The sequence below is a fragment of the Pongo pygmaeus genome, chromosome 3 (genome assembly GCF_028885625.2).
Source record: "Pongo pygmaeus isolate AG05252 chromosome 3, NHGRI_mPonPyg2-v2.0_pri, whole genome shotgun sequence".
Lineage (NCBI taxonomy): Eukaryota > Metazoa > Chordata > Mammalia > Primates > Hominidae > Pongo > Pongo pygmaeus.
Window position 1 is genome coordinate 60,270,461 of NC_072376.2, and position 22,918 is coordinate 60,293,378.

At 43.5% G+C, this 22,918-nt stretch overlaps 1 protein-coding gene and 1 pseudogene across 5 annotated transcripts in view; both read right to left on the reverse strand.

Annotated features, from left to right (window-relative positions):
* POLR2B (RNA polymerase II subunit B) overlaps positions 1–22,918 on the reverse strand; it is a 56,585-nt gene that overhangs the window by 32,853 nt on the left and 814 nt on the right. For all 5 annotated transcript variants that reach the window (XM_054484658.1, XM_063664519.1, XM_063664521.1 and 2 more), the window contains exons 2-7: positions 22,410–22,772; positions 14,997–15,069; positions 10,553–10,703; positions 4,244–4,356; positions 3,894–4,113; positions 3,352–3,510 (exon numbers count right to left, since the gene is read on the reverse strand). In XM_054484658.1, the coding sequence (XP_054340633.1) occupies positions 3,352–3,510; positions 3,894–4,113; positions 4,244–4,356; positions 10,553–10,703; positions 14,997–15,069; positions 22,410–22,428 (735 nt within the window). In that variant the 5' untranslated portion in view covers positions 22,429–22,772. The remainder of the gene's footprint in view (positions 1–3,351; positions 3,511–3,893; positions 4,114–4,243; positions 4,357–10,552; positions 10,704–14,996; positions 15,070–22,409; positions 22,773–22,918) is intronic.
* LOC129036000 (small nucleolar RNA U13) lies at positions 4,594–4,689 on the reverse strand (annotated as a pseudogene).

Sequence of the window (22,918 nt, forward strand, 5' to 3'; positions counted from 1 at the left end):
CCTGGCACTTTGGGAGGCCAAGGCGGGAGGATCGCTTGAGCCCAGCATTTCAAGACCAACCTGGGCAACATAGTGGGACCTCATCTCTATAAATATTTTTAAAATTTTGGCTGGGCACGGTGGCTCACAGGCCGGGCACAGTGGCTCATGCCTGTAATCCCAGCACTTTGGGAGGCCAAGGCGGGTGGATCACCAGAGGTTGGGAGTTCGAGATCAGCCTGGCTAACATGGTGAAACCCTGTCTCTATTAAATATACAAAATTAGCTGGGCATGGTGGCACACGCCTGTAATCCCAGCTACTCAGGAGGCTGAGGCAGAAGAATCACTTGAACCCGGGAGACAGATGTTGCAGTGAGCTGGGATAGAGCCACTCCAGACTTGGTCTCCCAAAAAAAAAAGTTTAAAGAAAAAAAAATGTCTACAACATGTACTCCCCAAAAATCTTATCTAAAACTGAACTTATTATGTTCTCTCCTAAATCAGTTACTTGAAGTTCACCACTCTCCTGGAACCTCAGAATACAAACCATAGTATCTTAATGACTCATCCTTTTATCTTATCAAACCTATCATCAAATCCAGATCATTTTCCTTTCTCTGTCTCTAATTAATTCATTTTGCTCAGAGTTGCCATGATAGTCTCCCTAATATACTGTTTATGTCTTTGCCCTCTGTCATCCAGGCCGATGCCTCTCGACAAAGAATGCACATCACAATCACCTGGGGACTTCTTTCAAATACTTGTACCTGGGTCCCATTCCACTCCCATTCCCACTATTGGGTCAGCAGATTTGGAAACGGTGCCCCTTTTGTACTTGGAAGAGTCTTAGGTTATTGATGTGAACCTTTAATTAAGATCCACTAATCCAGATCCACCCTGATCATCTACTTGTCACTCACTATTCAACATACTCCATCCAGCTCAATTAGAGCTATCTTCCAGAGATTCTCCAAATACTCATCCCCACTCTCCTCTAATAAGAATGTCCTTCCAGTTTCTCTCTGCTTATATAAATCCATACCATCTTTCAAAGTGTAAGTCAAGTCCTATCTTCTCTATTAAGTTTCATGAACTGGTCGGGGCGGTGGCTCATGCCAGCACTTTGGAAGGCCAAGGCAGGCAGGTCACTTGAGCTCAGGAGTTCAAGACCAGCCTAGGCAACATAGTGAAACCCTGTCTCTACTAAAAATACAGAAATTAGCTAGGTGTGGTGGAGCATGCCTATAATCTAACTACTTGGGAGGCTGAGGCACAAGAATCGCTTGAGCCAGGAGGTGGAGGTTGCAGTGAGCCGAGATCGCACCACTGCACTCCAGCCTAGAAAACAGAATGAGACCCTGTCTCAAAAAAAAAAAAAAAAACTTTGCATGGATCACACCATACTAGTAACCTCACTCTCCTCCAAATTTCTATAAAACTGTTATATGTAATAGGTGTCATTTGGCCTCTGCACTGTGTTACTACCATTTAATGTCTAAAGCTTGTATTCCCAAAAAAACCATTACTTTCTTTTTTTTCACTTTTTTTCTTTTTGGAACAGGCTCTGGCTCTGTCACCCATGCTGGTGTGCAGTGGTGCCAACCTGGGCTCACTGCAACCTCAGCACTCAAGCCATCTTCCCACCTCAGCTTCCCGAGTAACCGGGACTACAGGTGCCTGCCACCACATCCAGCTAATTTTTGGGTTTTTGTTGTCGTTGTTTTGCTAGAGAAAGTGTTTTGCCGTGTTGCCCAGGCTGGTCTCACATCCTGGGCTCAAGCAATCCACCCACCTCAGCCTCCCAAAGTGCTGGGATTACAGGCATGAGCCACCACACCTGGCCACCTTCTCAATAAGGATTGTGTGTTTTAATGATCTCTTAACAACACCCAGCAATGTTGGGCACATGAGAAGAATGCTTATCTTACAAATAAAATATTATGAAAAACATGCTTGAGGTGACAGGTATGCTAAGTACCCTAATTTGATCATTACACATTGTATACATGTATCAAAATATCACATTGCATCCCACACATGCATAATTATTAAATAAAATTGAAAACAAAATAAAGCCTTTTAAAAAATTACAAAAAACAAATGGAAACACCAGTTACCAAAAAACATTCAGTCTCATTCACAAATAAAAACCATTTTAATTATTTAAAACACCTGGCCGGGCGCAGTGGCTCATGCCTGTAATCCCAGCACTTTGGGAGGCTGAGAAGGGAGGATCACGAGGTCAGGAGATCCAGACCATCCTGACCAACATGATGAAACCCCGTCTCTTCTAAAAAACACAAAAAATTAGCCGGGCATGGTGGTGCGTGCCTGTAGTCCCAGCTACTCAGGAGGCTGAGGCAGGGGAATCACTTGAACCTGGAAGGCGGAGACTGCAGTGAGCCGAGATCATGCCACTGCACTGCAGCCTGGCAACAGGGCAAGACTCCGTCTCAAAAAATATATATATATATTATTATATAATATATATAATATATAATAATATATATAATGTATAAATAATATATTATATATATAATATATATTTTATATATATATATATACACACACACACGAACTGAAATAGAGGTTTTCCAAGATAGCTGTAAAAATTAAATCAAGCAATCTGAGTAACAGAATTGGCATACAGCAAATATTTAAGAACTGCTAACTACTACTAGATTCCATTATTATAAGCAACCTATGCTTATAACTATACCAATGGTCTGCAGCTTCTAAGCTGGTACCCAATGATTCCTGCCTCCTACTATTGCCCTTGTAATACCCTCCTCAGTGTGAGCTGGACATACTGACTTGCAACCAACAAAAAGAACATGGCAAAAATGACAGGATGTTGCTACCACTTTTAAGTTATAAAAGACTGATTTCCACCTTGCTCGTACTCTCTATGGCTCTTTTTGCTTACTCTCTCTGAAGAAGCAAGCTGCTATGCTGCTGTCAGCTGCTATACGCAGAGGCCCACATGGCAAGGAACAAAGAAAGGCTTCCAGCCAACAGCAAGCAAAGACCTGAGACTCAGTCCAACAGCCAATAAAGAACTAAATCCTGCAGACAACCATGTGAATGACTCTTGAGATTACGGCAGCCCAGGGAAACACCTGATTGCAGCCTCATGAGAGCTGCTTGGCCAAAAGACCCAGCTAAGCTACACCCAGATTCCTGACTCACAGAAGCCGTGAGATGATAAATGTTGCTAGAGGAGCAATTTGTTACACAGCGATAGGTAAACAATACGCTATATAACAACAATATGCTCCAGAAAAGCTTCTTTGGACCAAGAATGCAGTCTAGTAAATTTTAAAACAAAGCACAAAGGAATAAACCCAAATAACATCATATCCAGTCCATACCTGTCCTCCTCTTGCCAGCATGCTAACCCATATAGTACTGGTGGGTCGGGAAGAATTCTCCAGACATGATCTACACTCTCCTGTGTAGGCATATTTAGAATCCTTTTTGGCAAACACATAAACTGTGTTTGTTGCCATTTTCTCTTGGGCAATCAGAACCTATTTGGGCAATAAGAAAGTTACAGCCATAAAATCCAAAACATCACTGAAGAGAAAAGAGAGTAAAATCTGCATCTTAATTTAATCTGATCATATAGGCTCACTGAAATATTTAATTCTTCAACTTTACAAACTCCATTTTGCATAAATGCTTCATAGAAATACATAAACTCCAAAACTGACCAAATTTCTAGTGCATGTTATATACAGCTAAATAAAGCTTTTGTTTATATAAGTTTAGCTGTCATACCCTAAACAAGTCAACTGTCACTGCCAGGTTATCCTGCAGGAAAATCTTTTTTTTTTTTTTTTTTTTTTTCATTTCAACTTTAAACTAAATTTTAACTACCATTTTGTAATTTTTTAAAATAATGTTACTATACCTTTTCTGATCCATTAATAATGAAATAGCCACCAGGATCCAAAGGGCATTCATTTAACTCACAAAGATCACGATCTGTCAAGCCATTCAAAAGGCAGTAAGTTGACCGCAACATAATTGGAATTTTTCCTATAAAAGTCTTTTGATGCTGAGTCTGAAGTTGTTCTTCACCTTCTTTAATGACTGTTTTTGTTATATCAACATAAAGCGGAGCAGAATACCTTTGAAAATAAAAGTAGATCACAGTTAAGCAATAGGGTATCTGTTAAAACAAATCCTCAAGTGGTTAAAATTACATTTTCAGAATTCTATTTCAGTATCTACTGCTGACAAGGAAAAATTCTTTCTTACGTGAGATTCCTTAATCTAGCTTCATTGGGCATCATTGGTGAAGGAGCACCATCTCTTTCCCAATGGGTAGGCTTGGAAAGATAAATTTGTTCAAACTTCAGCAAATATCTTGGCTGAAATTAAACAAAAAAACATGAAAAGGGTAAATAATTTTTTCCATAAAAGTTTTAATGATTCCATTTTAATTGACATTAACATTTTAAGTAGAAGCAGCTCTACAAACTGGCAAAATTAATCCATTTTACTGAAATGGGGCCTTCCCAAAGTCAATATCCATATTGCATAGACGTTAAGTTTTAAACCAAATCACTTTCTCTTTTTTTCCTCTTTTCTTAAAAATTTTTTTTTCACATTAGACAGGTAATGTGCTAACAAGGTTTGTAACAAGGTTTAAGAAAGGCACATCTCACACCCAATCATCACACACTTATCAACTACAAAAGGATCTGCTAATTGCTTTCTTAAGGCAGAAGACAAAAAGAAACTTAATATACTAAAAGTAAAGACTGTACACATCACGTGCTCTGAGTTTATATCAAACAGTTAAAATGGATTTACATTAATGATCTATATAGTTTCTTGTGCCCTCTCCTGGTAAGCATCATCAAAAATACAAAGTGACCAGAGAACAAAGATAACAAATCCAGACAACTAGAACTGTGCTCTAATCTAATCAACAGAACATTTTAAAAAATAAACCTCTCTTCAGTTAAATATACAAATTAATCTGTCAAAGGAGTAGAGTTAACAAAAGAAAAAAGATTTTTTTATTTTAAAAAACACACAAAATATCCTAATCATTCTATATAAAGGGCTGAGAACTTCCAACTCTGGCTGGAATATAGCTTAGTCCATAGCAAAAAAAGAAATTTTTCAATTAAACATTCACTTGCTGCCTAATAAAACAAGATCCATGAGGACAACTTTCTAGAGACAAATGGATAGTGTACTTTTCTCTAAATCAAGTCTCAGAGAAGAAAACAGGAGTAAGCAGACGTTTTACTAATGATTAATTATTGACACTCAAGTCTCCCAAGCTGGGGTAGATAAAGGGCAAAGAGAACGGTGGTGATAATGAACCAAAGGGAAGCCAACCCTCTACTCCTTATCTGTGCCATCATCTAGTCTAGGTCATTATTATCTTAATCATAGGCTATTCTAAGATTTTTATCTCCTCCAGTCTCTTTTGTTTTGTTTTGTTTTGTTTGAGATAGGGTCTCACTCTGTCACCCAGGATGGAGTGCAGTGGCATGATCTCGGCTCACTGCAGCCTCCACCTCCTGGGTTCAAGTGATTCTCCTGCCTCAGCCTCCCGAGTAGCTGGGACTACAGGCGCACCACCAGGCCCAGCTAATTTTTGTGTTTTTTGGTAGAGATGGGGCTTCACCTAGCTGGCCAGGATGGTCTCGAACTCCTGGCCCCAAGAGATCTGCCTGCCTAGGCCTCCCAAAGTGCTGGGATTACAGGCGTGAGCCACCACATCTCGCCTCCTCTAGCCTCTTTCTATTCCAAGCAAGCATCACTTTCCAAAGTAACTTTTCTAAAATAATGCTTTATGTATATTCTTTGACAGTTTCTCAGTAATTCCTCATAACATCCAATGACATTCAAAGCTTTCAACAATCGGGTTCCATCTTATCTTCCTAATGCCTATTACAAACAGAGAAGCCCTGTAATCCCAGCACTTTGGGAGGCCAAGGCGAGCAGATCATGAGGCCAGGAGATCGAGACCATCCTGGCTAATACGGCAAAACCCTGTCTCTACTAAAAATACAAAAAAATAAGCCAGGCATGGTGGCGGGCACCTGTAGTCCCAGCTACTCGGAAAGCTGAGGCAGGAGAATGGCGTGAACCCAGAAGGCGGAGCCTGCAGTGAGCCGAGATTGCTCCACTGCATTCCAGCCTGGGCAACAGGGCGAGACTGTGTCTCAAAAAAAAAAGCCCTCCTCCCTCCTCCCTCTCCCCTTTCTTCGGTCTCCCTCTGTTGCCGAAGCTGGACTGTGCTGCCGTGATCTCGGCTCGCTGCAACCTTCCTGCCTCAGGCTCCTGTGACTCTCCTGCCTCGGCCTGCCGAGTGCCTGGGATTGCAGGCACGCGCCGCCACACCTGAACGGTTTTTGTATTTTTGGTGGAGACGGGGTTTCGCCCTGTTGACTGGGCTGGTCTCCAGCTCCTGGCCTCGAGTGATCTGCCTGCCTCGGCCTCCCGAGGTGCTGGGATTGCAGACGGAGTCTCGCTCACTCAATGCTCAATGGTGCTCAGGCTGGAGTGCAGTGGCGTGATCTTGGCTCGCTACAACCTCCACCTACCAGCCTCCTGCCTTGGCCTCTTAAAGTGCTAAGATTACAGCCTCTGCCCCGCCGCCACCCCATCTAGCAAGTGAGGAGCGTCTCTGCCTGGCCGCCCATCGTCTGGGATGTGAGGAGCCCCTCTGCCCGGCCGCCCCATTTGGGAAGTGAGGAGCGCCTCTGCCCGGCCGCTATCCCGTATAGGAAGTGAGGAACGTCTCTGCCTGGCCGCCCATCGTCTGGGATGTGAGGAGCGCCTCTGCCCAGCTGCCCCGTCTGGGAAGTGAGGAGCGCCTCTGCCCAGTCGCCCAACGTCTGGGAAGTGAGGAGCGCCTCTGCCCTGCCGCCCCATCTGGGAGGTGAGGAGCGCCTCTGCCTGGCCGCCACCCCGTCTGGAAGGAAGTGAGGAGCGCCTCTGCCCGGCTGCCCCATCTGGGAAGTGAGGAGCGCCTCTGCCTGGCCGCCACCCCGTATGGGAAGTGAGGAGCGCCTCTGCCTGGCCACCCCGTCTGGGAGGTGAGGAGCGCCTCTGCCCGGCCGCCACTCCGTCTGGGAGGAAGTGAGGAGCACCTCTGCCCGGCTGCCCCGTCTGGGAGATGAGGAGCACCTCTGCCCGGCCGCCCCGTCTGGGAGGTGAGGAGCGCCTCTGCCTGGCCGCCACCCCATCTGGGAGGAAGTGAGGAGCGCCTCTGCCCTGCTGCCCCATCTGGGAAGTGAGGAGCGCCTCTGCCCGGCCGCCACCCGGTATGGGAAGTGAGGAGCGCCTCTGCCTGGCCACCCCGTCTGGGAGGTGAGGAGCGCCTCTGCCCAGCCGCCCCGTCTAGGAGGTGAGGAGTGCCTCTGCCCGGCCGCCACCCCGTCTGGGAGGAAGTGAGGAGCACCTCTGCCCGGCCGCCACCCCGTCTGGGAGATGAGGAGCACCTCTGCCCGGCCGCCCCGTCTGGGAGGTGAGGAGCGCCTCTGCCTGGCCGCCACCCTGTCTGGGAGGAAGTGAGGAGCGCCTCTGCCCGGCTGCCCCATCTGGGAAGTGAGGAGCGCCTCTGCCCGGCCGCCACCCGGTATGGGAAGTGAGGAGCGCCTCTGCCTGGCCACCCCGTCTGGGAGGTGAGGAGCGCCTCTGCCCGGCCGCCACCCCGTCTGGGAGGAAGTGAGGAGCACCTCTGCCCGGCTGCCCCGTCTGGGAAGTGAGGAGCGCCTCTGCCCGGCCACCCCGTCTGGGAAGTGAGGAGTGCCTCTGCCTGGCCGCCACCCCGTCTGGGAGGAAGTGAGGAGCACCTCTGCCTGGCTGCCCCATCTGTGAAGTGAGGAGCGCCTCTGCCCAGCCGCCACCCCGTCTGGGAAGTGAGGAGTGCCTCTGCCTGGCCACCCCGTCTGGGAGGTGAGGAGCGCCTCTGCCCGACCGCCCAGTCTGGGAAGTGAGGAGCGCCTCTGCCGGGCCGCCCCGTCTGGGAGGTGAGGAGCGCCTCTGCCTGGCTGCCACCCCGTCTGGGAGGAAGTGAGGAGCGCCTCTGCCCGGCCGCCCCGTCTGGGAAGTGAGGAGCGCCTCTGCCTGGCCGCCCCCTCTGGGAAGTGAGGAGCGCCTCTGCCCGGCCGCCCCGTCTGGGAGGTGAGGAGCGCCTCTGCCAGGCCGCCCCGTCTGGGAGGTGAGGAGAGCCTCTGCCTGGCTGCCACCCCGTCTGGGAGGTGAGGAGCATCTCTGCCCGGCCGCCCTGTCTGGGAAGTGAGGAGCGCCTCTGCCCGGCCGTCCTGTCTGGGAGGTGAGGAGCGCCTCTGCCCGGCCGCCCTGTCTGGGAGGTGTACCCAACAGCTCCGAAGAGAAAGCGACCATCGGGAGCGGGCCATGAGGACAATGACGGTTTTGTTGAAAAGGTGGTGGGGAAGTGTGGGGAAAGGAAGGAGAGATCAGATTGTTGCTGTGTCTGTGTAGAAAGAGGTGGGCATAGGAGACTCCATTTTGTTCTGACTAGGAGAAATTCTTCTGCCTTGGGATGCTGTTGATCTATGGCCTTTCCCCTAGCCCCCTGCTCTCTGAAACATGTGCTGTCAACTCAGGGTTAAATGGATTAAGGGCGGTGCAAGATGTGCTTTGTTAAACAGATGCTTGAAGGCAGCATGCTCTTTAAGAGTCATCACCACTCCCTAATCTCAAGTAACCAGGGGCACAAACACTGCAGAAGGCCGCAGGGACCTCTGCCTAGGAAAACCAGAGACCTTTGTTCATGTGTTTATCTCCTGACCTTCTCTCCACTATTATCCTATGACCCTGCCATATCCCCCTCTCTGAGAAACACCCAAGAATGATCAATAAATACTTCATAAATAAAAAAATAATAATAATAATAATAATAATAATAAAAGAAAAAAAAAAAGATAAGCCAAAATCACATACTGATCATTGTGGTCCCCAGGCTAAATACACCAAGTATTTTCTTTTCTTTTTTTTTTTTTTTTTTTGAGACAGAGTCTTGACCTCTAGCCCAGGATGGAGTGCAGTGGCGCCATCTCGGCTCACTGCAACCTCTGTCTCCCACGTTCAAGCAATTCTCCTGTCTCAGCCTCCCTAGTAGCTGGGACTACAGGTGCCTGGCACCACATCCGGCTAATTTTTGCACTTTATTAGTAGAGACGGGGTTTCACCATATTGGCCAGGCTGGTCTCAAACTCTTGACCTCAGGTGATCTGCCCGCCTCGGCCTCCCAAAGTGCTGAAATTATAGGCATGAGCCATCGCGCCAGCCACACCAAATATTTCCTTGCTGAAACGACTAAGCACCTTTTCTCTTCTAAGAGAGTTCTTCATAGTAAATTTAAGTCTCTTCCATCTTTTCTACTAAGCTCTGATAACTAGGTGTTAGAGATCTCCTCCTCTTTAAGTACTTCTGTTACTGGCACGTTGAATTTGCTATGTTATATTGTTATCCGGCTTGTTATACAAAGACCATGAAGAAAAAATGACCCAACAAGCCAGGTGCAGTGGCTCATGCCTATAATCTCAGCACTCTGGGTGGCTGAAGCAGGTGGATCACTTGAGGTCAGGAGTTGGAGATCGGCCTGGCCAACCCGTGAAACACCATCTCTACTAAAAATACAAAAAAATTAGCCAAGCATGGTGGTGGGTGCCTGTAGTCCCTGTAAAAAAAGAAAAAAATGACCCAAGAATAAAAAAGAAACTTAATGTCCCCCTTTCCAGCACAGCCCTAGAAGAGCCAATCACTTTTGTTCTTAATAGCAAAATTCTGTACAGCATGTCCAACTAAAATGGAAATAACAGACCAGCCCTTAGGAGATAAGCTACACAGAAGAGAAACTGATCAGGCTAGAAACAATGAACTCTCCCTGTGTCTAGCTCTATTTTGCAGGCTTTCCCTACCTCACTTTGTTTCTCAGTTTTCCCTGTCTCTCAAAGTCCCATATGTTCCAAAAGCTGCCTCTCAACTTCTCTAAAACTGGGACAGTCATTATTTTGGACTACATACTTCTTATAATCACTCATATAAAACCAAATTATAAAATTATACCCTTAGTATGATTTTAACAATGCTAAAAAACCTGCATATATGTGAGTAAAAGATACAAGAAGCTTAATAAAGATAGCTGATATGTTTGGGTGATTTTCCTTTCTTCTCTCATATGGTTATAATAATGTACTTCATGCAATATATAAAATCAGATGAAAATTCCTTCAAACATTTTTTATTATTTTTACACTGTGAGAGAAAAAAGTGGGGTTATCTATCTAAAGCAATGTGACCATCTCTGGCTCACTTCTCTTATTTGTTCATATTTCAGGGTCCTCTCTTCCCAGCTATTCAATACCTACTATGTGAATAAGGATGGGATAACTTGCAAAAAAACACACCTCTTCATTAGAGAGAATAAATCAGAAAGTGATTGACGGTGCTGTAAGTAATTTGCTAAAAGCTCCAACTGACTTTTTTTAACCTTTAAGCCAGGTAAGAGAAGGGCTAAAATTTCAAACCAATACTCTTCTTGTACCTGTGTAACTATTAGAACTACCTTACCGGTTCTTCAACTTCTCCACTAGCATGCTGAGCTTCAGCCTGTAGGTCTATAGGAGGAGCGTCTTCCACAATTCTTTGAACAGACATCTGAATAAACTCATCAAAAGAATCCAGCTGTTGTCTGACCAAGCCTTTCTCGTCAAAATAGGAACTGGGAAAATATTTGAGTTCAGTCAGTTGCAATTCAGTGATAATTTCTAGCATAATTCCCCATTTTCATTATTCAACAAACAGTCATAAAATACCAACCATTATATGTCAACCACTAAACAAGACACTATGAGGTATCTTAAAAAGGATGAAACCGGGCATATTTTCTTTGTAGAACTTATTATTTGGGGAAAAGCAGCTTATATTTGGGGGTAAAATACTTAAAGCACGATATAAGAACCATAAGGATCCCAGCTCCTGGGAGGCCAAGGCAGGAGGATTGCTTGAGTTCAGCCTGGGCAATGTAATGAGATCTCATTTCTACAAATAAGAAAAAAATTAGCCAGGCATGGTGGCATGTGCCTATAGTCCCACGTACTCAAGAGGCTGAGGTAGGGGGATCACTTGAGCCCAGGAGTTTGAGGCTGCACTGAGTCATGATTGCATCATTGCACTCTAGCCTGGGAGACAGCGAAACCCCATCTCAAAGAAAAAAAAAAAAACTTTATGTCCTTTATGGACAAATTTTATTCCACCTCTTTAAAATATTTCTTGACAAATGTGTCAGAAGAGAAAACTAAAAAAAAGTCAAAGATAACAATAAGAACTTTCATTTGAATAGGAGGGAGGGTAGTGATATTAATGACTAAAATAATGCATGAGAATGCCAACTTTAGGTTACAGAGCATTAGTTCTATTTTGAATTGTTAAAGGTAGGATAAGAAGAGTAAGTCTTTACATAAAAATACTCAGCAAAAGTCTGGTGATAAAAATGCAGCATGGCTGAGAGACCTGCAATCTAAAAAGTAGACATTATTTTTATAAGCAACAGATACTTTTCAGGTGAGGGGTGGGAAAGACATACAGAGACAAGTAGATACAAGTGCAAGAGGATCTCAACAGATCACTCCCTATTACCATCCAGGGACAGCCGCAAAGCTGGGAATCACAGAGGCTGGAGGATCTAGCACAACCCTGAAGATTATCCCATCACCCTTCAGCAGTACGAAGTGCCCCACCACACCTCCACATCTCCACTCCTATATCTTGTGACCTCTATCATCTTATATCTGTGAGACTTTCTTAGCTTCTACTCCCCAACTACTGACTCCCCCAACTTCACATCAATTTTCTGAGACAATATGCAGAGTCCAACTAATCATCAGCCTCCCATTTTGGCTTCATCAGGTCACCTCACACATCAGTGACAGGCCAACAAATTGGCCCCACCCTGATCCAGTCAAGTATGGCCACCAATATTAGAAGTGAGGTCCTATGGTAGAAAACACAACAGACAATCACACGTGTAAGATGTGACCTAAATAACAGTTGGGGCAATTTATTTCAGTAGAGACTGTCACATAATGGGATAGAAATTTCTCACAACCATGTGGATTAGCCATTGATACTGTAAGAAAAACATGGCATTGCCTGTAATATACATAGCAATGGTTTTTTATAGGCAATTTAAGATGAAATAGCTTCTAAACTATAGATGTTTCATTACCCCAGGAAGCTGAACTATAGCTACTTTCCCGAAAATCATTAGAATGGTGCTTAAACACCTAAACTATATGAAGATTTGATACTTATGGTCTCTACTCTGTTTACTTTGCCTGCAGTCATCTTATGAAGTTACTTGTGATACTAACTAATATCACATTCACAAGACCACTTGATATTAAAAAGTAAAAAAAAATCAAAATTCATTTCTCAATAGCCAAAGTATCTACAGTCAATTTAAACTTAAAAATCAATAATTTATTTTCTAACAAATGATAAATGCTACGACAGTTCACAATAGAGTATTTTATCCTTGAGCAATCTACCACATATGTTGAAAACAACTTCTTTTCATCTAAGATAAAATATTTTTTCTACCGGGAGAATGTAGAATACAGGCACACTCCACAGAACATCTACCTGGTTATTGTTTCCTAATAAAATATCTCTTGGTGTTTAACACCCAAACATCACAGAAGATATAACTGTCTCAATAAAGTTTAGTCTTCTACAGCCAATTTATTTTTTGTGTTTACAAAAGTTTACTCTTAAATGGCTCCAAGACAATTCTTCATTCTAGCTATAGGTGGCAAAAGATATTATGGCAGGGAATACAGATGTTTAAATACAATAGAATCAAAGGTCACCATCACCTCAGGCACAATGAAAAGCTGACTTTTTGCCAGATTTCTCTTTTTTTCTTTCTTTAAAAAAAAAAAGAGAGAGAGACAGGGTCTGGCTATGTTGCACAGGCTGGTCTCAAACTCCTGAGCTCAAGTGATTCACCGGCCTCAGCCTCCCAAAGTGTTGCGATTACAGGCAGGCGTGAGCCACGTCGCCAAGGCTTTTTGTCAAATTTCTTAATTCTACCTGTGGCCAGGGGCTCTTTCCCCACAGCCTTCGATTTTAAAGCTTTTTCTGCTCCTCTTTTTGTTTCTGCTTGAAAGCTGTATCTTCCTCATCCATCTCCTTAGCCTGCTTCTTGGGCTGTTTCAGAGGCTTCTTGCTACCTTTGCAACCAAACATGGCAACTGCCGCCCCGGCCCCTTCTCCAAACCCTGCCACCAGAAACAGAGCTCCCATCCTCACCCTCAACTCCTTATGGAAAAATATATACTTATATCCCAAAAACTCAATATATATTTTTTAATTATTTATTTTTAGAGACAAGGTCTCACTATGTTACCCAGACAACACTCAAACTCCTGAGCTCAAGTGATCCTTCTGCCTCAGCCTCCCAGGTAGCTGGGACTATATAGGCACACACCACAGCACCTGGCTTTCAACACTTTTTTTTGTAAGATTCTGGACAACATGCTGAATCAACATCTTTCTTTCTTGAGACAGAGTCTCGCTCTGCCACCCAGACTGGAGTGCAGTGACATCATCTCAGCTAACTGCAAACTCTGCCTCCCAATTTCAGGCGATTCTCCTGCCTCAGCCTCCCAAGTAGCTGGAATTACAGGCGTGCGCCACAACACCCATCTAATTTTTGTATTTTTTAGTAAAGACGGAGCTTCACTATGTTGGCCAGGCTGGTCTCCAATTCCTGACCTCAAGTGATCTGACTGCCTCAGCATCCCAAAGTGCTGGGACTACAGGCGAATCAGTATCTTTTTCACAAAACAACATTCAAGAAAGGTTATTCAGTTGTACTCTGAATACAACTGGCAGAATGTCGGAAGCATGTGTTCTTTGAAAAGAGAAAATGTTGACCAAAAGGACATGCACCTTGGAGCTGATGGGGCTCAGAGAGGCATCCATCATCATGTTATTGTATATAAAACAGCTGTCAGGGGATGAGAGAAGGGTTATAAGCCTTTAACATCCTAACCTTACAGGATGTTACTTTATCACTTATAAGTTACTTTTCTTACCTATACAAGGCTTCTCGCAATTTTATTACATTTAGTTACACTTAGAATTGGATGGGAATTTGGAATGAAATATAACCAATTTTAACTTTGTCCATTTAAAATAATGAGAAAACCAAGCAATCAAATTAATATTACTAGTAATGAAACAAACATGCCTCCTGATATGATGCACTGAGACTATGTCACTTCTGCCAAAAGTAATTATCTGAATCTAATTATGAGAAATATCACACAAACCTAAACAGAAAAGCAGCCTAAAAAGTAACTGGCCCGTATTCTTCAAAAATGTCAAGGTAAAAAAAAGAAGAACAGACACACTGAGGAACTGTTCCAGATTAAAGGAAACAAAAGAATATGCCATGACAAGTAAATCCAGTATGTGATCCTAGGTTGGATCCAGGATGAGAAAAATTTGTATTTTGCTATAAACACCAGTGGGACAACTGGCAAAATGTGGGTAAGGTATATAGATTAAATAAGATCACCATAATTGTGATTACGTAAAAGAATGTCCTTATGTCTGCAGTTACTCTTTTTTTTTTTTTTTTGGAAACAGGGTCTCACTCTGTCACCAAGACTGGAGTGTGGCGGTGCGATCTTGGCTCACTGTAGCCTCAACCTCCCAGGGTCAAATGATCTGCAAGTTACTCTCACATGTTTCAGAAAAAAAAATATGTACAAAAAGAGAAAAAGACAAAGAAATGTAGTACAGGGTAACATTTTCGGAATCTGGTTAAAGTGATTAAATGAATTATTTGTGTAACTTTTAGGTCTGAAATACTTAAAATGTTAAATATATAAATAAAATAACTACTCTCATGTAGCATATTTATATAGAAGAGCTATTTATCAAGAAGAATAAGCAGGAAATCTACAGTGCCTTTTCAGGCTAATTCAGTTTGGTCCAAAGTTACCTGATTACAATCCAGCATGCTTCTTGCCACAAATCCGGGGTGATTTCATCATCATCTTCATCATATTGCATATCTGTAAAAACAAAAATATTGTACTCATTTGCAATGAGATGCCACTTAGTTAACATCTTGCTCCTATGACTTTAAGTAGCAGAAACATATTTACTTTCTGCTGAATAAGTAATGCTTTCACCCCACTTTTCTAAAATTTCAATTACATTAATAAAATAATTTATGTCTATGTCACACAGGTATTCTTCCAATATAAAAAGAGGTTTATTAGAAAGGTTCAATGTAAGTTGTATGAATGTTAAGTTTTCCATTTTATTGATCAGCAAGATTTTCAGACACTAGAGTCAGAGAACAGGGTAACGGGGCAGAGCCATGAAGGATTCCAACAACTGGGCAATATCCTAAGGTGGGGCGATCTATGATAGCAACATTTCATACATGTACAGGTATGAAAGTTTGCATTTTCCAAAGATGGCCACAAGCCTATCTCCCATCCGACATGGTCTTCTATAATGTGATCTTGACACTCCTATCATCACATATAGTGGTCTATGCACCCTCTCCTTGAATCGGGTAGATTTTGACTCTCCTGTAACTTAAGAGAATGCAGCTGAAGCAATGCTGCATGACTTTAGAAACCAGCTCAGAAAAGGCAATGAAGTTTCTGTCATGTTTGCTAAAACACTTCCTTCTGGAGCCCTGAGCTGTCATTAAAAATTAGGGGTGGCTCAGGCCTGTAATCCTAGCACTTTGGGAGGCCAAGGTGGGTGGATCACCTGAGGTCAGGAGTTCGAGACCAGCCAGGCCAATATGGCAAACCCTGTCTCTACTAAAAAATACAAAAATTAGCCAGGCAGGGTGGCACATGCCTGTAATCCCAGCTACTCAGGAGGCTGAGGCAAGAGAACTGCTTGAACCCAGGAGACAGAGGTTGCAGGGCCCGCCTCTCGCTCGCCGCCCGAACGTTGGGGCCGCCCCGTGGGGTGGGGGGGGGGGACTGCCATCCCCGCCTCACCGCCGCCCCGGTCCCTCGCGGCTGCCGGGCACGGGTTGGACGGTCTGCCTCCTCGCAGGAGCTGAGATCGCGCCACTGCACTCCAGCCTAGGCAACAGAGCAAGACTCTGTCTCAAAAATTTAAAAAAAAAAAAAAAAAAATTTTTTTTTTTTAAAGTCATACACTATTCTGAGGCTGCTACATTCTGAGAAAGCCCGAACCATAAGTAGAGGCCACTTACAGATGCTCCATTAGCAGTTTTAGTCCTTGAGTCCTCCTAGGCTAATGTCTCATGTCAGACATTAGAGTCAACACTACAGATCATCTCTCACCCAGCTGTCAACACTTGGCCTTAATGTCTTCCCAAATGAACCAGGGTCACGGTGGAACACAGGCAAGTCATGCCTGCTATGCCCTGTCCAAAATCCTAACCCACAGTATCCATAAACATAACAAAATAATTTTTTAAGTAGCTAAATTTTTGGGTAGTTATGCAACAGTAATTTAAATATACATTCAAAAAAAAATCAGTGTGCATTGGTCCTCTAATATTAGTCCCATCTTCTTAAGTGAAAGAATAAGTGTGCTGTATTTTTGGTTTTTATTCTAATGTACACATATATAGCCTATGAAATTTAGGAGCTTTGGGTTCAAAATTTGATACATATACAAAATAAATTTTTAATAAATCCTTCTTAAATGGACTGGAATTATTAATCCCTACACCTGGGGGAAGGGTAAGAAAGACAAACCTATGTATAATAGCTCAGAGATTTCTAGCTTTGATGAGAGACTAAAAGTTAACATCACTGCCACACAGGAGAAGCAAGTAAGATGGTGGAAAAAGGAGAGGTAATGATGAGATCGGCTTTAGAGATATCTATAGATCACATATACCTTCAAATACTTCTAGTAGGCACACATATATGAATATAAACTCAAACAAAGAGTCTAAATTATAGACAAAGAACATGTGACACATAATAGATATACATTGGCATATAACAAATGTGTATCTATTATGTGTCAATAAAATAAACGTTTTAAAATTTGAAAGAAAAAGTACAGAGTTGGAATCATTAACAAATGGGTGGGAGGAAAATGAGATTACACACAGAGAAGGAAGACTGAAGGCCGGATATCTGGGAACACCTTTAAGAGTCATACGAAGGAAAATGAACCCATGAAGGAGACTCATTTATTCATCCATTCAGCAAATTTTTTTTGAGGCTGGGAGCACTGGCTCACACCTATAATCCCAACACTTTGGGAGGCCGAGGCAGGCAGATCACTTGAGACCAGGAGTTCAAGACCAGCCTGGCCAACATGGAGAAAACCCGTCTCTACTAAAAATACAAAAATTAGCCAGGCATGGTGGCACCTGCCTGAAGTCCCAGCTACTAGGAAGGCTGAGGCAGGAGAATCGCTTGAACCCAGAAGGTGGACGTTGCAGTGAGCCGAGATCACGCCACTGCACTCCAGCCTGGGTAAGAGTGCGACCCTGTCTCAAAAAAAAAAAAGGTGATATGAATATTCCTGACAAAGATCTGAAGAGGTTAGGGAAGACTTCCCCAAAGCTGGGCAGAGGCCAGGTGCAGTGGCTCATGTCAGTAATCCCACCACTGGAAGGCCAAGGCAGCAGGATCACTTGAACCCAGGAGTTCAAGACCAGCCTGAGCCACAAAGCGAGACCCCCGTCTCTAAAATTTTCTTTAAAAAGCTGGCCGGGTGCAGTGGCTCACGCTTGTAATCCCAGCACTTTTGGAACCCGAGGCAGGTGATCACAAGGCCAGGAGTTTGAGAGCAGCCTGGCCACCATGGTAAAACCCCGTCTCTACTAAAAATACAAAAATTAGAGGGGCATGGTGGCGCACGCCTGAAATCCCAGCTACTCAGGAGGCTGAGGCGAAGAATCACTTGAACCTGGGAGGCAGAGGTTGCAGAGAGCCGAGATCGCACCACTGCACTCCAGCCTGGGGGACAAAGGGAAACTCCATCTCAAAAAAAAAAAAAAAAAACCCTGAGCAGAGATCTCCTGTTATAAACAGGAGTAATCAGGCAAAAGGAAGGGACAAAGGTAGGAGGAGTCAAGAAAGAATCCTACCAAATAGAAAAAAACAAATTGTGCAAAAGACCCCATAATGCAAGATAGGATGGCATATTCAAAGAATGATAGAAGGCCAATGTAGCGGAAGCACAGAGTGTGAAGTTCAAAGTGGAATAAGAAGAGTTTGGCCTTTACCAAGAGATTTGAGTTTAGCAGGGTTGTGGCTAGGTCAGATTTTCATTTCTGAAAGATCCCTATGGCCAGTGTGGAGAGTGGATTGGAAGTACACAAATCAGTTAGGAGTAATCTAGGCAAGGGACGGCAGCAACATGAACTAGAATGATGGTGGAGGGGATAGAGAAGTGACCAGATTTGACATATTTAGGAGACAGAACCAATAGGGCTTGGTGACTGATTAGATATAAAGGTGAAAGAGAGGAGTCAAAAATGATGCCCAGGCTTTCGGTTTCAACAACAGAGGGTACAACAGTTGTACCTCAGTGTCCATTGGAGACTGGTTTCAGGACCTCCCATGGATACCAAAACATAGATGCTTAAGTCCCTGACATGAAATGGCACTGTTATATACCCTAGGCACACATCCTCCTGTATCCTTTAAATTATCTCTAGATTATTTATAATACCTAATACAGTGTAAATGCTATATAAATAGTTGTTTACTTATAATGTTTATGGAATAATGGCAAGAAAAAAAAGTCTGTACATTTTTACAAGGACACAATTTTTTTTTAATATTCTCTTTTTTGTTTTTTGAGACAGAGCCTTGCTGTTACCCAGGCTGAAGTGCAGTGGTGTGATCACAGCTCACTGTAGCCTCAAACTCTTAGGGCTCAAGCAGTCCTCCCACCTCAGTATCCCAAGGAGCTGGGATCACAGGCACACGCCACCATGCCCAGCTAATTTTTAAATTTTTTTTGTAGAGATCAGGTCTCCCTATGTTGCCCAGGCTGGTCTCAAATTCCTGGCCTCAAGCTTTTTAATATTTTCAATCCAAGGTTAATTGAATATACAGATGTGAAACCTACAGATACAGAGGACCAAATGTGCCCTTCACCAAGACAGAGAACATAGGAGGCAGTGGCTTTGGGAGGGGAATAGCAAAAGAAAATAATTAGCTCAGTTTGGGCAGTTGACAAGGTTAAGCAGCCTGGGAGATATCCTAGTTGGCTAGTGGTAGTTAGATACCACAGATTTTAAACTAGAAGTATACACATTCAGAAGTTATCCACATACAGATGGTAACTGAAACAATGGAAAATGGATGAGATCACCCAAGGAGAATGTGAACAGGAAAAAAAATGAGAACAAAAGTCAGATAAGAAGAATCAAGTGAAAGCGATGTCGCTAGAAAGCTGAGTGAGTTTCCGGGAAGACATCATCAACAGTTTTGAAGACCACAGGGTTTAGATAAGATTTTTTAAATATCCACCTCATTTATCAATTGAGAAGTCGCTGTCAATCTTAGAGCTATCTTAATGTAGTAGCATGAGTAGAAACATATTGTAATCAGTTGAAAAGCACATGAAAGATGAAAATTAGAAAAAAGGACAGCTTATTATTTTTATAAGTTTGGCTGTGAGTGAAAGGAGAAAGGTAAAATACTAGAAGAAAAAGGTAACAATGAAAAGAGTTTAACTTGTTTCCATGTGGATGACAGAAATCTGACATTTTCACATAGTGACTTAAAACTGATGAGGACATTACCTAATAAACATTTCAGAAGACACAGGCAAGAATAAAATGTAGGTTCACTGCTAAAGCAACTCTGATAAACTCTCTTTTTCCACAGGATCATTATACATTGCTAATAAGAATGCAAAATTAGTACAATCACCACTATGGTGGTCACTTGGCATCATCTAGCAAAATGTTAAAGGTGCATATCATTTGACCTGACAATTTTATATGTAGAAATGTATCCCGCAGACATACTTGGGCAAATTATACGTACAAGATTATTCATTTACAGCACTGTTTGAACCCAAAAATGACTAGAAATAAACGAAATATCCATCAAGAGACTACTTAAGTTATGGTACATCCACACAAACTAAGTAACTGGGGGTGCGGCAAAGGGGGGGGGCAGGTGATGCTTTCTGTGTACTGATACAAAAATCTCCTAGACACATTCAGCAAAATCTAAAAGTGGAGAAAAGTGTGAATATTACTGTCTTTAAAAAAAGAGAAAATCCCATTTATATTTGCTTAAATATGCATAAAGAAACTGTGGAGGCTGGGCATGGAGGCTCACACCTGCAATCCCAGCACTTTGGGAGGCCGAGGCAGGTGAATCACCTGAGGTCAGGAGTTTGAGATCAGCCTGGCCAACCTGGAGAAACCATCTCTACTAAAAATACTAAAATTAGTTGGGCACGGTGGTGTACGCCTGTAATCTCAGCTACTCAGGAGGCTAAGGCAGGAGAACTGCTTGAACCTGGGAGACGGAGGTTACAGTGAGCCGAGATTGCGCCACTGCACTCAAGCCTGGGCAACAAAGCAAGACCGTCAAAAAAAAAAAGAAACTGTGGAGTGATAAGAACCTATTATAACTGTAGTTACCCACTGTGGAGAGTTCAAACTGGACAGATGGTGGGTAAGAAGGAGACGTGACACTTTAACTTGTTTTTTTTGAGACAAGGTCTCACTTTGTTCTCAGCTCACAGCAATGTCAACTTCCCAGGCTCAAGCGATCCTCCAGCCTCAGCCACCCAAGTAGCTGGGACTATAGGTGAGCACGACCACGCCCAGCTAATTTTTCTATTTCTTATAGAGAGGGGTCTCCCATGTTGCCCAGGCTGGTCTCAAACTCCTGAGCTCAAGCGATATACCCGCCTCAGACTCCCAAAATGCTGGGATAACAGGCGTGAGCCACTGCACCAGCCATCTCACTTTAACATTTTTAAGTTTTCTGGCTTGTGAGCTATGAGAATATATTACCCAGCCAAAAATCATGCTTTAAAAATCTTTTTTTTCAAATTTTTCTTCTACTGAGATAGTAGTTAAAAAGAACAAGGAATATAATGATGCTAATAAATTTCTAGAACACAAGATATAAATGAGACAGAAGTTTAAACAGCTTTAAAAGTTTAAGCTTTTGGCTGGGCACATTGGCTCATGCTTGTAATCCCAGCACTTTGGGAGGCCGAGACAGGCAGATGGTTTGACCTCAGGAGTTTCAGACCAGCCTGGGCAACATGGCCAGACTCCATCTCTTAAAAAAAAAAAAAAAAAAAAAAAAAATTTAAGCTTTTGCTTCAATTTTTTCCATCTGATTTATCAGAAGTAGCTGAGGGAATAAAGAGAGGAGATGTAAGAGGTGGCCAAGGAATTGAGAAGTAGAAGAAAATAAGGTTTGAATTAGCAGATATGGAGAATGGAAAAGGCGGCTACGAAAATACACTAGACTCAACTAAGAATTCTTTTTTTTTTTTTTTTTTTTTTTTGAGACAGAGTCTAACTCTGTCACTCAGGCTGTGGTGCAGTGGCGCGATCTCAGCTCACTGCAACCTCCGCCTCCTGGGCTCAAGCGATCGTCCGGCCTCAGCCTCCCGAGTAGCTGGGATTACAGGCGCTCGCCATCACACTAGGCTAATTTTTGTATTTTTAGTAGATACAGGATTTCCCCATGTTGGTCAGGCTGGTCTCAAGCGATCTGCACATCTCGGCCTCCCAAAGTGCTGACGGGAGCCACCGCGCTCGGCCACTACTAAGAATTCCATATGCGCAAAGAAACAGATATTATACATTGGCCCAGTGCAGCAGAATACATATCATCTGAGAACTGTGACATTGTGAGAAGAGGAAGTTTAAAAGTCATCCTTTAAGACAATTTACTTTGACTTACAAACAGCATGAAGAAATGTCAGACTAAACCGAGTCCCCCCTGCCACCCCCACCCCCCGATATTCTCTGTCCCGGTGTATTTCCAGGGCCTTCCACACTGCCTGACACAGGCTGACACTCAACAATTGAGCTATTCGTTAAGTCGACTGTGGCTTTAAGGAAAATTTTTAAAGGGTGCCCTTTGCTTCAAATTCAAAACGTAATTTATCTTACGGTTCTGCACGCTACTGCACCACAGGAAGCGAGGATCAGATCTAACGGAACGAGAAAGTGCAGAGAGCAGCAGTGAACGTAACCTGGAACATTAACGCTATGTTCCCTGCACCCTCCGCCTCTCCCTACCCCAGTTTCGTTCCCGGCCTGGAAAGTGTGGGAACAAGGCTGGAGACTGTGCAGCCGGCGCGTGGGAAGGCCCCAAATCCTCAATCCAATCAGTTCCCAACGCTTCCCTGCTTAAATGGACCGCCGCGACGTGTGTTTTGAGCGTTCACCTACCCTCATCCGCGTCGTACATATTGCCAAACGGTTCCCGAGCTCCTAACTCTTGAAATCAAAAAGACAAAAAGCACCCAAAAGCCACCAGCGCCGGGAGCTAAAGACGAAGTAACTTCCGTCTCCGACGTTCCCAGAATACTATGCGTCTCACACCAAAGGCCGCCCACAGGGACGCCAAAGTTAGGATCTGCGCCTGCGCAAATTGTAGGTCAAGCTTGGGCCGGGGTTAGGGTTGCACACGCGCAAATTGTGGGACGCCGCTGCCGGGCTGATTGAGAGCACAGCTCCCGCAATCTGCGGTCGTATCCGTCCCGTCAATGTTTTATTTCTGCTTGTTTTTCAATGTTGCACAAATAACGACACCTGAAAACAAAACCAAGTATACTTATTAAAAAGGGTTCGTTCTGTGAATCCGCGACATTGGGATGCTCAATTTATTTGCCTTTATAAGGACCAAAACAAGAAGCTATTTTTTATTTTTATTTATTTATTATTTTTTGAAATGGAGT